The sequence below is a fragment of the Macaca fascicularis genome, chromosome 11 (assembly GCF_037993035.2).
Source record: "Macaca fascicularis isolate 582-1 chromosome 11, T2T-MFA8v1.1".
In the NCBI taxonomy this organism is placed as follows: Eukaryota; Metazoa; Chordata; class Mammalia; order Primates; family Cercopithecidae; genus Macaca; species Macaca fascicularis.
The window spans coordinates 21,118,477-21,135,519 of NC_088385.1; the positions used below are offsets into that span (position 1 = coordinate 21,118,477).

The 17,043-nt window shown below is 33.6% G+C and overlaps 1 protein-coding gene across 6 annotated transcripts in view; it reads left to right on the forward strand.

Annotated features, from left to right (window-relative positions):
- The window catches only part of PIK3C2G (phosphatidylinositol-4-phosphate 3-kinase catalytic subunit type 2 gamma), a 422,558-nt gene that overhangs the window by 88,253 nt on the left and 317,262 nt on the right, over positions 1-17,043 (forward strand). For all 6 annotated transcript variants that reach the window (XM_005570265.5, XM_074005892.1, XM_005570267.5 and 3 more), the window contains 2 exons: positions 9,773-9,895; positions 14,678-14,711. In XM_005570265.5, coding sequence (XP_005570322.3) covers positions 9,773-9,895; positions 14,678-14,711 — 157 coding nt within the window. The remainder of the gene's footprint in view (positions 1-9,772; positions 9,896-14,677; positions 14,712-17,043) is intronic.

Sequence of the window (17,043 nt, forward strand, 5' to 3'; positions counted from 1 at the left end):
ATTTATATGATTCATTGCTAGAGTGAGGATAATAAATATAATATAGTGATGTTTTAAATAATTAATGAAACAATGGATATAATGTTCTTAGTATAATATAGTGATGGAAGATAAAATGTTTTTAAGAAAAGATAAGTACCCGTGTTTCTTTATTGTTATTATTGCTACCGTTTCTATCACTATCACTCAAGTAGAGGATTGTATGGGATCCAGAAGAAAATTTTCACAAAGTTGATTTGCATTCAGAATAGAACATAAGAAAAGGTGAGAAATGAGCAAAAAAGTGTAATAAAATCAGACAAAATTAATGGGTAACAAGGAGCAGTTGCAACGTTGCAAAAGAAGTCAAGGAAATAAAGGCAATAAAATCAGAGCACAGGAAAATGAAGCACTATTGCAGAACTGTAACTGACCTTAGCAGAAATAAAGCACAGATTGAAACTACTAAAAGTCAAAGCTATCATGTATAGAACACTCTCAGATTTCAAGAAGTATAAAAAAATTAAAAGTAGATTCTCAAAGTAGAAGATAATCACTAGCCAACATAATTTGGGTTGCTAGTGAGATGGAGAACACTAGAGTGTTTTGTGGGAAGGAATAACATGATCTGACATTCTACTGGTGATTTATGTGGTAAATTATATAATACATGAAGAACACACAATTAAAGAATAATAATAGAAAAGCACTCTTATTAAACAATAAGTTAAGGAACAAAATATTTTTGATATCATACACCTGTTTGCCACTTCATGTCTCCTCTCCTCTATGTAAAAGGTCCTATTTGATGAAAAGTATTTTGTAGGTTTTCTTTATCATTTCATCACCAAAGTTTATATCTACTAGCAAGATAAGACATTGATTTTCTTTCTGAGGTCTCCATGAATGGAATCAAACTATATGCACTTTTTGAGCCCTGTATCTTTCACTCAGTATTATTTGTGAGATTTATTCACCTTGTTCCATATGGTTGTTATTAGTTCATTTTCATTGTCGTATAATATTCCATTAAAAGACTGGACCTCAATTTATTTATCTATCCTACTTGTTGGTGTATATTTGAAATAACATCAAGAGGTTTTCTAGAGCACTTACCTAGGGACATAGATTTACAAGGCAATACCAAACACTTTTCTAATGATGTTTTACCCATTTCACAATATATGAGAGTTCCTGTTGCTCCATTTTCCTGCCAACCTATAGTGTAGTCCAAATTATATATGTTTGCCAACATTAGGTATATGTAATGCTATCTTTGTATCAACTTTAATTTTTCTGACTCAAAAATTCATACTAAACTCGTAAAATTCATGAGTCTTTAACCTTTTTAAAAAATGTAGTATTCAACTGCCCTCTTTTACAACTTACCTGTTCAAACTTCTGCTGATATTTCCACATTTCTGTAGATTTTTCAAATAGATTCATGGGAGTTCTTTATATATTTACCCTTCCTACAGTTATGTGTATTGTAAATGTCTTCTGCCATTTAGGGACTTTTCACTTTAATTATCTTATTTATTAAGTCACTTTTCTTAAAATTTGATTTATGTAAAATAAAATGCACCCATGTTAAGTGGGCAGTTTGACTAGTTTTCAAAACGTACATAATTATGTAACAACAACTGGAATGAAGATACAAGATATTTCCATTACAAGAAAAAATGCCCAACTGCCTCTTTACAGTAAATCCCTCTCATCCCAGATTTCACACACCAAAAATTTATTTGCTCTCAATTTGGTTTTCTTTTGCCTTTACTTGACTTTTATATAAATGGAATCATATATACAATGTAAGAATTCTTGTGGCTCTACATCCTCACCAGTACCTGTTATTGTCAGTGTTTTAATTTTAGCCATTCTAGTGACTATGTGGCAATATTTCCTTCAGTTTTTAATCTGTATTCCCTCAATGGCTGATGATGCCGAATTACTTTTCATGGAATTACTGCTCATTTATATATTTTCTGCTGTCAGGTGCCTGTTCAAATCTTTTGCCTATTTTTAAAGTTGAACTATATATCCTCTTGTTATCAAATTGTAAGGGTCCAGAACGTTACCTGGATATCAATTAAAGGCCAGGGACAAGGAACCGTAAACTCTCTCCTGCACATGACTAACCGCAATTGTAATCGTTCTAATATGTTCCAGAAGAAAGTTCATTGTGAGGTGTAGGACATATGTATTGAAAACATTGTCTCCCTGTCTGTGACTGGTTGTCGTTTATTCGCTTGCTTGTTTATTTCATTTACATGCCATTCAGAAAGCAGAAGCTTTTAATTTTTGTGAAGTCCAGGTTTATTTTTACTTTACAGTTTATGCTTTCTTATCATATTTAATAAAGATTTGCTACAGACGTTTGCATACTATATTTTTCAATACTATTTTTAGTTTTAGCTGTTCTTTAATTCTATGATCCATTTCAAGTTACAGTTCTAGTTCTAGACTCCCTATTCTGTTTCATAAATCTATATGTCTATCCTACTATCAGTCAACATTGCCTTAATTACCATATGCTCATGGAAAGTCTTGGTATCAGGCAATATAAGTTCTCCAAAATCATTCTTGTTAAAAAAATTTTGGCTATTCTAAGTACTTTGCTACACTTGCATTGAATATACAGATTGATGTAAGGAAACTTGATATTTTAAAAAATTATATTTTCTAATTCATGAGAGTTTAATTTAATCTGATCTAGTTCTTCATCTACACAGGTTTATTAAATCACTCAGCAATGCTTTATAATTTAGCATAGAGATTATGCATAGTTTATTAAAGTTATTTCATGTTCTTGTCTAATATTTTAAATAATATTTTTATATTATTTTCCAGTTGTTTGTTACTAATACATGGGAATAGAACCGACTTTCATATATTGACCTTATATACTATGTCTTCTTGAAATCACTTTTTATATCTAAGAATTATTTTTTGGATTCCTTAGGATGTCTACATATACAGTCATGTCATCTGGGAAATAATTTTATTTTTTCCTCTATAGCCCTCTTATTTTTTACTTGCTTTATTATTTAATACTTGCTGAGCCTCCAATAGGATTTTACTAGAAGTAAAATCGCCGCCTTGTTATTTTGAGGGAGAACGTTACAGTCTTTTATCATTAAATGTAAAGTTACTTGGAGGTTATGTTGTAATATAAAAAGTTATCTTTTACTGGGTTGAAAAAGCTTCCTTCTGTATCTGGTTTACTAAGAGCTTATATCTTGAATGGATTATGAGTTTTGCCAAATGCTTTTTGTGCATATGTACAAATGCACATATGGCTTTTCTCTTTTATTCTTTTCAAATTTTAAAAATCTTTTTATTACTGATATAATTATACTTACTAAGAATTTATAATCTGTTTCATATATTTCTAACGAATTAAGTAATATTTTCTTAAGGATATTTGCATCTATATTTATGAGGGACATCAGTTTTTGTTTTTATTTTCATATAATATTGTTAGATTTTGGTATGGGTAATGCTGGCCTCGTAAAATATTAGATAAGCTATTATTATCCGTGCTTACAGTGGAGCCTGTGGTACCATGACATTTCCCTCCGTGTAAGATCCTGCTTCATCCTCAGCTTTGACAGCTCCTGCTTGTCTGTGCCAAAGAGAAGGTCTCTCTAAATGCTGTTGTCTCTCTCCCAGTGGTACTCCACTCTTGCTTATTTATTACTCAATGCTAGACCTATTTTGGCAGTGGGGACAAGGGGAGTTCTGTGTTGTAACGAACCAATCACAGCCTTAGGCAGACTCTGTGTACTTGAGTCTCAGGACTAGGACTCTTGGAGCATTCCTGCCCCTCCTCCACATGGCGGCCAAACTCTGCCTTATATCTGCAGTTAGTCGTTCGCAGTAAACGAGAGTGTATTGCTCCTTGTCCCTGACCTCTAATTGGTATCCAGGTAAGATCTTGAACCCAAGACAAGTTTCCTGGACTTTCCCCAGAAGCAAAGTCCTTTTGCTTCTACTCTTCCTTCAACAGCAAAGGAGCTTCTCATCTATGTCCTACTTCTCCCCCAGAGACAAGACTGTTTTGCTTTTTACTTCTCCAGAAGCAAGGGGTTGTTGCCTGGGCTCAGGGAAACACAGGGTTTGCTGCTCCTCCCCTTGCAGCTTAGAGTTTTGCTTCTTATGCAAAAAGGATCCACAGAAGTGGACAGAGCCCCATAACTGTCTCCCAGAAACAGCTGGTTACCTACACACCTGCACCACAGAATATGACTTCAGTTTCCCGCACGGCTTTCAGTATTTTCCCCAAAAAACTGATAGGCATCCTTGGAAAAAAGCTTGCAGGAGATTGTAAACTCACCATGTGTCTTGGGCTTCCTGGTATTCCAAACTGACATGCTAACTCACACCTGGCCTTTAAAAAATCTGTTGAATTTTAGCTAATTTCTTCCTACTCATGTGTATGGTGACCATCTCTTTCTCCTGTGCTCTGCCAAAGTTTGAACATTTTGTGTGCCCCAACTCTCTTTGGAACGGTTTTCACTGTGTAGTTTGGTTTACTTGGTCACTTTGTGACCTCAAATATCAGCGGGGTTCAGAAGAAGTTATAATTTTGTATATTATCTGGATTTTTTCATTGTTGCAGAGAAATCAATGTTCTATATTTTCATTTGTTTGTTTGTTTATTATATTTTAAGTTCTAGGATACATGTGCAGGAAGTGCAGGTTTGTTACGTAGGTATATATGTGGCATGGTGGTTTGCTGCACCCATCAACCCTTCACCTACATTAGGTATTTCTCCTAATGCTCTGCCTTCCCTTGCTCCCCACCTCCGGACAGGCCTGATGTGTGATATTCCCTTCCCTGTGTCCATGTGTGCTTATTGTTCAACTCCCACTTATGAGTGAGAACATGAGGTGTTAGGTTTTCTGTTCCTGTGTTAGTTTGCTAAATAAGAATGATGGTTTCCAGCTTCATCCATGTCCCTGCAAGGGACATGAACTCATCCTTTTTTATATTTTAAGCCAAGTTGCATTTCAAAGCTGTTTTTAATCTTTAAGGAAAAAATAATTCATATTGGCACTAACTACCGAACCTGGAATGAAAAGCATTCTAAATTCTCAATTTGTTTCCAAACTCATTAATTGAATTTGATAATTTTCAGTATGTCTAATATAAATCGAAACTAATTAAAGTTTGTATAAAATTAGGAGATGGTATGCTGTTACGTGGCTGTTTAAATGCATACTGCTTTGGTCTCCATCACAGCTGAATAAGAGACGGGAATAATCAACCACTTATGATGTTATGTTTGGTTTTCCAGAAAGATGCAGGGGAGAAAAGGTTGTTACCCATCTTTTCAAATGTTCAAAATATTTTTCAAGTATGCTTAATTAATTCTAAAGTGTTAGCATATGGTTCCTTCAAGGTTCAGGAAACATCCAATATTTCCAAAGATACGCTTGGAATGTACTACATAAAATAACATCATAACGTTGTTTTCGGGTTTCATTAACCCAAAGAAGTTAGAAAGAATTTAGAGGCAGTCTAGTCTAAATCCTATGCAATGCAAAAATCTTCTCTAAATATCCCTGATTGCTCATATACCTGAATCTAGAGCACCTTTCTACTCAAAAGGCAGCCTACACAGTTTTTGGACAAATAATTTTAAGAAAAACTTTTCTTAAAATTTTAAGAAAAACTAGAGAGTCAAAAGAACCTCTCTAGGTTTGCAACCATTTGTTCTCATTTATCATTTTAGAGCTACTTACAAGAAATCTACTCCTCTTTTTACCTGAAAGACCATCAAATACTTGAAATGGTTATGATGTTTTATTTTTTTTCTTTTTTGCCAAGCTAAAATTTTGTAATACTATCAGCTACCTTCACATTGATGTCTATTAAGCTATATAGTCTTCTGGCTTATGTCTCCACACTGCATGCTCCATCTGTGACCCAAACTTTCTCCTCCATCATTAAAATAATAAAAGTTCTGAAATGTTATGCACCCAGCATTCAAATTTTTTTCTCTATATTCTCTCTTGGGATAATCATATTCAAATTTTTGTCTATGTATCACCTCTATGAAAATGTTGCCCAAGTCTACCTTTATTATTTCTTGAAATAGGGTGCTCACCCTACTGCATTTTGTATCTGTAGGGGATCTCATAATGCGAATTAGCCATCATAGGGTTTGTAAGTTTTAAACTGATATTCCCCTTGTACTCTGGTGTGTGTGTGCATGCATTTGTATATATATGTGTATTTGGGAAAAAACTCTGTAGGTTGGTATAGAAAAGTGTTTCTATACAATGATTGTGCATTTACTTCTGCTTGGGTCCAAAAAAGTCACAATAGCCTAGTGTAATGTTTAACATAAATTCCTACTATGATAGTCCAAGTTAATACTCCGGAGACACAGAGAGCACAGACTAGGGTTCAGTTTCTCAGATAATAATTTTCCTTACTCAAGGACTGAGTAGAGAGAGGCTTCGTCAAAAGTGTTTCTGATCAGTAGAAACAGTTTTTCTTCTCCCACCTTTACAGGTGGCTGCTATCCAATGTTTGAAGACTATTTGAGGATCTTAGCTCCAGTCCTGCCCCTTCCCCTACTTTCACCAAGTGATTTAGTCCTAAGATTTCAGCACGTTTCCCAGTGTTAGCAATAAACACCAATCCTACAGCTGAGGATCTACATCTAGTCTGATATTTCCTCCAGGCCATTGCAGCATCACTGTTGGAGCTACTGCTCAGGCTTGAAGTTCCCTCTAAATGTCTGCAACCCTAATATTTATCCTACCTTTCTTATAGTTTGTTTAATGTTTATACACACACCATGTGGTGTGTGTATGTGTGTGTGGTGTAGTGTGTCTATATTTTCTCAGTCCACCAGTTGCTAGAGATAGAACTCCATTGCATTTCCTCTGGGAAGCTCAAAACCTATGTATCAAAAAATACTCACATCATGATTCTACCAAAAATCTTCGTTTTGTCTGTGTTTCTGCCATAATGAATAGCACCTGTATTCTTGGTTTCCAAAATTTGGAAATGAAATTTTGGAATCATCTTAAATCCAACCTTTCTGTTGGTTCTCATATCCAATTAATCACCAACTCAATTTTTACAATTGCAATATTTTGCTTCACATATTCTAGCAATCTCAGTTATGCATGAATATAATGATTATCTTCAGAATGTAAATATTAAATCAGATAAGTGGATCACATAAGAAGCAGTGCAAGACTGGAGTAATAGATTGAGTAAATCAGCTACCAGCTACCTAGTGACCCAAGTCAACCCAGTATTTAGTAATGTTGATGAATTTTCACAAACTCATGTATCACACGTATTTACTTAGAACAGAGGAATGAAAAAATAAACATAGAACCTAATATGACTTTTCCGATTTTTATGATTTTCTAATTTCTATTCTATTAGTTATCTGTGCATATACAGTGTCTCATTTCTCTTATAAACTGAAAGATTGGTGTGAATGAATAAAATTAACTAGTTAAACATTAAAATTTAGCCCTCATTATCTGCCAGGCACTATATTTCATATTTTATCTAATTTAATCTTTACAGAAACTTAGTTATTATTCTCACTTCACAGAAGAGGGAGCCTAGGGACAAGAAAGTTAAATACTCTGATGATGGCCGCAGGTAGAAAGGGGCAGAACCAGGATGTAAACAAACAGATCTTGACTTCAGAGCTGACAGTAGTGTCTATGATGCTCTTCTGAATGAATACTGTATTAACAGTATATTAATAGTAAGATTGTTGTCCTTTGGTAATTTTCAAGTTATCAAGTACATTCTCAAATCTAGTATCCAAACTAAACTCCAGTTTGGATAATATACATTGAAAATGTGGTGGAACTCACTTTCTAGTTATGCAGAGTATGTCTTTTGATTCAATTTAATAATGAACTGGATCTGGTAGCCACATCACAATATTGACTTATATTGAGTTAACGCATAGTAAAATAAATGATTTTTTCCATTTGAATGACTCATAAATTTTTCTTCTCCATGTTATTATTGGGTAAATATATTTTTTAATCCATGAAAGACTTAAAATAGATCTCAACTAAATTGCATCTTTTTACTTTTAGCTCATTAATAAAATCTGTAGACAATTTTTGGAATCCTCATTTTGTCTTTTATAGTATTAATTAGTTATTCTTCAGGTTTTTGTCATTGGTTTCAGGATTTGTAAAATTACATATCAGAGATACTGGCAACAAATTTAAAAGTACATATCATTTTTCCACAAAAGAAGCAAAGTATTATCCCATTAATATAAAACTTGCATTGTGTCTTTGTATTGACACTTTGTTAAGAAAATGTAAGGAGAATTAAAATCTTTTTATGCTGTGAACACATATCTTTGTATGCAAATAAAAGGAAAAACTCTGTTCCATCTCTTCTTAAAATAAACTGTTGTAATTTTCCATTGGAATGATGGTCGTGCTGGTGACAAAACTGATGTTTTTTGAGAAAACACAATTGTTAATGATAAAGACAAAGAACATAAAAACCTTGTAGAGTGAAACATGATTCACACAGAATCAAAGAAAAGAGAGATTTCTCACTATAGTTAATGGCAAAACGTGGAAAAGAATAAGGTCAAAACAGAGAAGGTTTTTTAAAAATAAATGCTTATTTAAGAACATGTGCACATCTGGGATATAGGACGGCTAATGAAAAATTCTTAGAATGGTGACCATAAAATCGCTATCTCTCTTAAGGCCAGCCTGCATTGTTGATTTTAGGAATTTGTCATTGCTGTAGGCATATTGGGCCATTTTTGTGTTGCTATAAAGAAATACCTGAGTCTGGGTAATTTATAAAGAAAAGAGGTTGAATTGGCTCACAGTTCTGCAGACAATACAAGAAGTGTGGTGCCAGCATCGCCTTCTGGTGAGGGCCTCAGGAAGCTTTGCAATCATAGCAGAAGGTGAAGGGGATCCAGGTGTCTAACCCGTGAGAGCTAGAGCAGAGGGAGGCGGGATGTGCTGCACAATTTTAAACAACCAGATTTTGTGAGAACTCCCTCACTATTGCAAGGACAGCACCAAGCCATTCAAGAGGGATCCACCCCCGTGACCCAATGCCTCCCACCAGACCTCACTTCCAACATTGGGGCTTATATTTCAATATGAGATTCGGAGAGGACAGGCATCCAAACTATATCAGTAAATTGTATTTGTCATCAGCGATTGTTTTGAAAAATCAGTCACTTCAAGGATGTGCAATCAGATGATTATCAAACACCTCAACACCACAACTGGCTGTCCAGAGTTTGTTCTGAACCCTGTGAATCTGATTTTCTAGTAAGTTTGCCCAACTATACCCTGATTCCAAACAATAGGTGTATTTTGAAACTCTCCCGGGGTTGACCGTCATTACTTTGTTTTCATAGTGTTTTGTAGAAACCACAGACTTTGTCTAAGGCTGAGTTTCCCTGCTTTCCCCACACTTCTTCCTTCCTCTCTCTCTCTCTTTTCCTCTCCCTCTTCCTTACCCTTCCTCTCCTTCTACCTCTCTTTCTCATTTTGTTTCAAGTAATGTTAAATTAGAGCTAAGTTAGTAAGTTAGTGTTAAGTCAGTTCTAATTTTGAACATTTGCTCAGTGAAAATTAAAGCCCCAGTCACAGGATAACCAGAGTCTTGAGAACTTTCTTTTTATGTGAAAGCAAACAATCATATTTTATTCCACTTGCTCCTCATGGAAAAAGAAGAAGTTTGAGAATAAATTGATGTTCCCTCATTTATTTCAATAGATTGTAAGATGTGAATCTTGGTTATCTACAGGAAAACGTGGATAATATTATTGAAGAAGTTAAAAATATATGCAGTGTTCTAGGGTGTGTGGAAACCAAACAAATTACAGATGCAGTAAATGAACTAAGTCTAATTCTTCAGAGAAAAGCAGAGGTAAGTATATTCATTTATTACACAATAGTTTTAAACCTGAGTTCAATACTTAATTAAGGAGAGTAAAAGACTTTTTACTAACAACTGTATTTCTGTGTGTATGTTTGAGTCTGTGTGATTGTGTGTGTATCTGTGTGTGTGTGTGTGTGTGTGTGTGTGTGTGTGCTGCCAAACAGTATATTTCAATTGTTTGGGAGTATTGGCAGCTTGAGTTTATTATGCCAAATAGATTTGATTAAACTATAAGGACATTGATTACACCTTTGAAGTTTGTAACCACCTTATAACTTCAGGTGGTACTGAAATCAATCCTATAATCCTACCTAAATGAACGTAATTATATAACATTCACATATAAGTGTTTGTATAGATTGTTAATGGTTCTCATGTATATGAGTGTATACAGGCATAAGTGTCATGTTTGTATGGATAAGCACATTTATAAAAAAGAAAAAATCCATTTTTGTGGTGTCTTTTGTGAATTTTGCAGTGCACACTGCTTCCATGATTTCTGTGTGATTTTCTCTGGATCCCACATTGTGGTTTGGTGGGCTTAAAAAATGAACATTATGTGATTTTCTTTTGAATTTTCAGAAATCTGATATAGACCTGTAAGTGATTATTTTCCAAGAAAAACATTAGGACATCTGGTTACAATAAATTCATTTATCTTATTATTAGTTTAGTAGATGATAAAGCAGAAAGATACGATGATAATAATAACTAGTATTTGCTAGTCCATTGTAATATGTAAAATAGTTTGACATATGCATTACTTCATTGAATTTAATTTTTATTTTATCTCAATTTATGCTCATAGCATGTCATAAAGTTGGTATTTTAATGTTCATTTCACTATTAAAACTCAACGCTTACAGTGTGTGTGTACGGAGAATTAATAAGTGGCAAAATACAGATTTGAACCTAGGCCTCTATACACATTACAGTGTATGTGAAACTTTCTAAGATAGAGTGAATACATATAACCTCTATCTGCATGGTAGACAACAAGAAAGATTCTACTACTTTTGAGTATGCCAGTCTTGAAATTTTCAAAAGATTGATTTACAATGTAGATCATTATATTACTACATAGAAATAATCATGCTTACTGCTTATTGTTTCAAATAGATAAGTGGGTATGAAAATTCAGTAGTTTCTTAATGATGGGCTTTCTAGATCGTATTTAATCCAAAGTTTTGTGTGATTAGACAGTAAAAAAATGAATATAGAAATTTAAATACGTTCTTTACATGAACAATGACGATTTTGATGACTCATGGAGGTATACCACAAAAATATTTTAAAGATAAACATTGCTGAAAAGCTAAAAATGCAAAGCATTAAATAAATCAAAATTTAAATAATGTAATCAATAAATCCAGCAATTCAATATCGAAGACAGATTTGTGTTCATTTCCCTAAATTTTTCTTAAAAAGTAAACACCTTCTCTTTTACTTTCCAATTATAGAAGGAAACTGAGTAACTATGTAGTCTCCAAAACTATTTTTGTATGTAGCTATTAAGACATAGGGCCTTTACAAGTAACAACAAGGTAAAACAATCTGATTTGATCACATGTAATATAATCATATTTTTCTATTCTGCATCAAAGTAAAAAAAAAATATACTGGAGCAGGGGCGTTCAATCTTTTGGCTTCCCTGGGCCACATTGCAAAAATTGTCTTGGGCCACACATAAAATACACTAACACTAACAATAGCTGATAGGCTTAAAAAAAAAAAACCTCATAATGTTTTAAGGAAGTTTACATATTTGTGATATTTGTGTTGGGCTACATTCAATGTCATCCTGGGCTGCATGTGGCCCACAGGCCGCGGGTTGGACAAGCTTGTACTAGTGTCTTAAAAAGCATTTCACCAGTATGTTTCGAAAATAACTATTTTGATGAACTTAAAAACTTGGGAATTACATGATGCTGAAAAGGGGCTTTCTAATTGGTGATGTTAAGTCAGTATAACAAGGTAGTGAGAATTAACTTTGAACAGGCAGGTATTTCTCTTAAATTGTCACATTTTAGAAACATTACAAGCTCCCAAAGCTGATAAAATACATGAGATAAGATAATGCAAATATGAATTGGATATAAGATCTACCAGTTTCTATATAAACATCCTGTGGAAAATTAATTCACTTTTTGGAGTTTTAATTTTCCTCATGTTTAAAACAGAAAAATAAATCAGAATTTGCAGGGTTCTTCTAAGTATGGGAAATAATGTTAATAAAGGGCCCTGATGACAGTGTAGCTTAAATGAGATCGTTGTTGTTACTGGAGGTATTAAGGATGGTGCTGGTGCTAGTTCTGGAGGATCTTTCCCACAAGGCTTATACGAAGGCTTTAATTCACACAAGCACCAGGAAGGTTGGCCCCTGTCATCTCATGGCCATCGATTACAGCCAGCCTCCTGACAAATATGAAGCATTGCCAGAGGAAGAGACCAGATGTGTGGATGTGGACACGTCTTCCCATCTGTTAAGACTATTTGATTAATCTTATACTTTTATGTCCAGCTCTTGGTGAATTGGTGGACAAACAACTGATCAAACAATGAGGAAAATATAGTCTTAGGATGAAGCATTTCGAATGATGTTAAAGTATTGCTGGTTATAAAAAGTTTTATCTTCAAAACACTCATTTTCTGAAACTCCCTAAAAGAACAAAAATGACAATTTTTCAGAAATATCAAACTTAATATTTGAAATTAAAAGAATTATTCACAAAGGATTGGGTATTTCGTAGGAAAGCCATAAACAATTATAATACTCAAAAAAAACTCACCTTCATATTTCACTTTCCTTATGTACTAGTATAAACACAAAATTTTGTGTGATTTTTCTTTGAAACTTTTAAACTCATATCTAAATATTTATCCTATATTTTGATAAGACTACAATGATTTTCATGCAGAGAAATTAAGAAAGGAGTTAACAATCAAGAGTTTTATTTAATATATGTCAATAGATAAAATAGTTCAATATTCTGTAAAAACTGGATCCTACTTATTTTGAGCAGACTGTTGAAAGCTCATTTATTCTGCATCAGTTGCATTCATACTTTTGTTCATCTCTTTTTCCATCCCATTTTAATTGTGAGCCCACCTATATAAGAATCTTGGCACACATATTAAGTACATTTTACAGAATTTGTGCAGTAACCAGCTACAGTTAACAATGCCAAAGCAGTCTACCCACCCACCATGAAGTTAAGACTGAAGAAATGACAAATACAGGCCTTCTGCCAACAAACTGAAATTTGAGAAGCTTTTCTTTTTCTTGGCTACATTTTTGGTCAACATACAAAGGACTATTTCCTGCCATACAGGGAAGTCATTAGGAGTTTATTAAATGTAAGCTTTGGCAAGATGAAGAATTATATGACAAACATACTTGTACTCTATTTTATTCTCTGACCCAGCACTGGAAACAATTTGCATCCTTCAAATTATATTCCAGAACTCACATAATTTAATTTCCATTAAATGATTCCATAATAGGCGAACCACAAAGTGAAAATATGGTCTTTCACATCATGGTGTAGGTGGATGTCATGGTGATTTTCTAATACAAGTCTATATTTCTGAATAAATTGAATTCTAGTTAAATCAGGCTAACATTTTTAATAATCTCACCCACATGGATAGGGTGGAAATCTCATATGTAGTTGTTAAGACTAGCAACTGATACTATACTCCGATTAAATATTTTACCTAATAGAAGTGCTTCTGAAAAGGTTCATGCAAATGATGCTTCTAATTAAAAAGTTACATATAAATGTGATGACATTTTAAACATGATCGAAATGTTCTCTCTCTAAAAGAATACTGTAACAAATTTTTTGTTATGGAAAAACAATTATTCTCTAATTCATTTTTTGAGAAATCTGGTTTTTAACTAATTGTATTTCCTTAAATGCAAGACTTGAAATTTTATTTTTTAATTTTCACTTTTTTTAAAAATTTTGAGTTTATAAATTTAAAACATTTTAATGGCAATTAAAATGGATCTTATTAACAATTGTATTTCCTTTTGGGCTGAAACCATTTTTTAGGATGTTTATAAATCACCTTATACAGTTTTCATGATAGTTCAGTTACAACCAGCAAATCCTAAGCCACCAAAGTAATTCTAGGTTTCTAACAAGGATAAAAATAGGTAAATAAGGAAGGCCACCACACTAATGGACATGAACCTAAAGAATAATGAAAATGGAAACAAAAAAATAGGATTTCAGATTGTATTTTTTATTTAAGATATGACTCAATATATTTTATTTTTTCAAGTGTTTGACTATCAGAGTTTTAAAAATTTCCTAAAAAGGAAAAAAGAAAGAAAACTATTTAGTGAATCTATACTGATTTTGTCCACTTCAATTCAGTCTTCTTTTAGTTGCTGTCTAAAGCTTGCTGAATAACTGCTAGGAATAAGAGCTGGACACGGCATACAGAGAGAATTAGACATGCACTTTTCTCAAAAGATTAGTCACTGTTATATAAGGGGGATTGAGCTTAGACAATCTATTGTGGTAATTTCTCTTTTAAAAAATTACCTACATTGCTTATTACAATATTTAGAAAGTTTTTATTTCATCATACAATTTAAATTTATTCTGTTTAATAAGCAAATTGATATATGATGCCAAGAAATATTTTGTTGTTGTATCATGACAAAGAAATTATAATGTTTAGATTTTGGACGTTACCTTTTGATTATTTTGTGAATTTGTTGTGTGAATAACAAGTATAATTTTACATTTCTTTCAGAATTTTTATCAAAGTTCAGAGACTTCAGCAAAAGGTAAAACATACATGTACTCAAGTATTTTGAAATAAATAAAAGAAAAAAATAAGTTACAGAATCCAAAATAATTTTTTTATCCAAATACTGTGGTAACACACAACACACACACACACACACACGCACACACACACACGCACACACACACCCACAGCCTTATGAGGAGAAAGATGCTTTTCTAAAATCCTTTTTATTAATGGAAGTGTTTATTCCGCAAGGGAATAAAAATCCACACTCTGTAAACTTTTAGCCTGATATTTTTTAAATAATGAGAAAAGTCTACAAAAAGATCTATAAATATTAAAATGCTGAAAATATCTTATAACCATTCCAAGACATTGAGAATTTTACCATTTACCTAATTATATTTTGATGTAAGAAAAATTAGAAAAGTGGTAGATGTCTGTCTGCAAGGTCACCCACTTCAAATTCAAATTCCAGCTCTATATGAAAGACCAAGCTAATATAACAGGTAGGAGGATTTGGTTCTGGAATAATTAGTGTTTACAGAGGCCCTGAGTCTATAAAATTACAAGCCACGGGAGGACTTTGCCTCTATAGAAAACAGGAGGTGTGAGATTGCGTGGGATAGAGCAGAGTCTGACTTTTGGAATCAGGCAGAACTGGTTTTGAATTTCAACTCTCCCAACTCAAATCTCAACTGGTTTTGAATCAAACATTCTACTTTCAGAGTCTGTGATTCTAGATTAAACTCTTTGATCTTGTTATCCTAATAGGCATAAACAATATAATAGGATTTAATGTGCAGGGTCTGGTCAGGATCATTCTTTGTTGTAGATGGTATTTGGCACAGGAATACTCTGAGTATCTGCAAGAAAACTGTCTGCCCCTCACATGTTCAACTAACACACTTGGATTCAGAAAAATCCACTGGAAAGCAAATGAAAACCTCACCTGTCCTCCACACCCTTAACTGTTTCAGTAGTCATGTACAAAAGTATATCCTCTCAACTCTAATTTCTACCACTCAAAAGAAGACATTCAACTATGTTTGAGGAACTCCCCCACCTCACATCAAAAAGGAAAATAGGGTGGCAGAGGGTATAAAGAAACTTGTGCAAGTACAAAAACCCCCCTATTCTAGGTGTTCATAAAACTCTAGAACACAATAGAGGGAAGGAAGGAATGGACACTCCCTGACAGTATTACTAGCAGAATCTAAGTGGTCGAACATGAAGTGATCAAGCTGGAGGTGTGTGTGTATGAAACTGATTCTCCTTTTCTATCAGGAATGTTGTAATGAGGTCTCCTCCCCCATATTCCTCTGGGGACTAGAATATGAGATCCCACAAAACTGTACAGAAATGTTCCTGGAGACTTATATCCTATAATAAATCATGACAGATTTTAATTGAGTCTAAATTGCACATAGATTGTCCTTGCCTCTTTATTTCATGGCACTGTAACTCTTTTCCAGAGTAAAATTAGGTGCAATAAACTCTTTTCTCACCATATTTCACTACCAAGCCCTGTGTCTTGGGTGCTTAATACGATTTCATGATGTTATTTGAAATGTAGTCTTCATCCAGAGTTCAGGAAGTAAAACATAATGCATAAGCATACATCTCTATGCAAACTTAAAGTAGCAAATTATATCCAAGAACCATGTTTCTGCACAAAAAGCAAAAAGTAGAGTTTGAGTAATTAACCAAATGACTAAGTTTCCCCCAAAATATATGCTAGCGCTTAAATTAATAAATTTATGATTTGTTTTAGATGTGTGTTCATTTGCACAATGTTGGGAATTCTTGAAAAGAAGTTTATGCTTTCTGCTTCAGGGTACCAAGAGTACAATTTGGAGACAGAGAAACAAGATGTTTCTATACATTTATAATTCTCTGCCTTCTGCTGTTCAGGAGAATCTCTGTTCGTTGGCCTCCAGAGTTTGACGTGGCCTCTTTTAAGACTATTTTTACACTGCTTTACTCTTCTGCTTCATTAATTGCTACTGCTGACTTCTCAGAGAATTTTAATTACAGGTTTTCTTTTTCCTCTGCTTGTCCCCCCAGGCGGTTTCAACAGAGGGCACAATTTAAGAAATATAACAAATAAGGAAAGTTAATCTACCTTATGTATTTTGTACAAATTTATGAATAACTAAGTGAAAAACAGCATGTGTTAAACAACAACAAAAATATTTAATTATCGACAGAGCTACTGAGGCACAGACAGGATGTGGGAAGAAGCTCCATGTCAAGCTGGCCACTTTCCTGAAGTATCCAACTGCCTGTGTGCTGGAATACTGTAGATTATCAAAGGAAATATCTAGCTCTGTGCTATTTTCATTTCCAAACAATTAGAAACAAAAGGC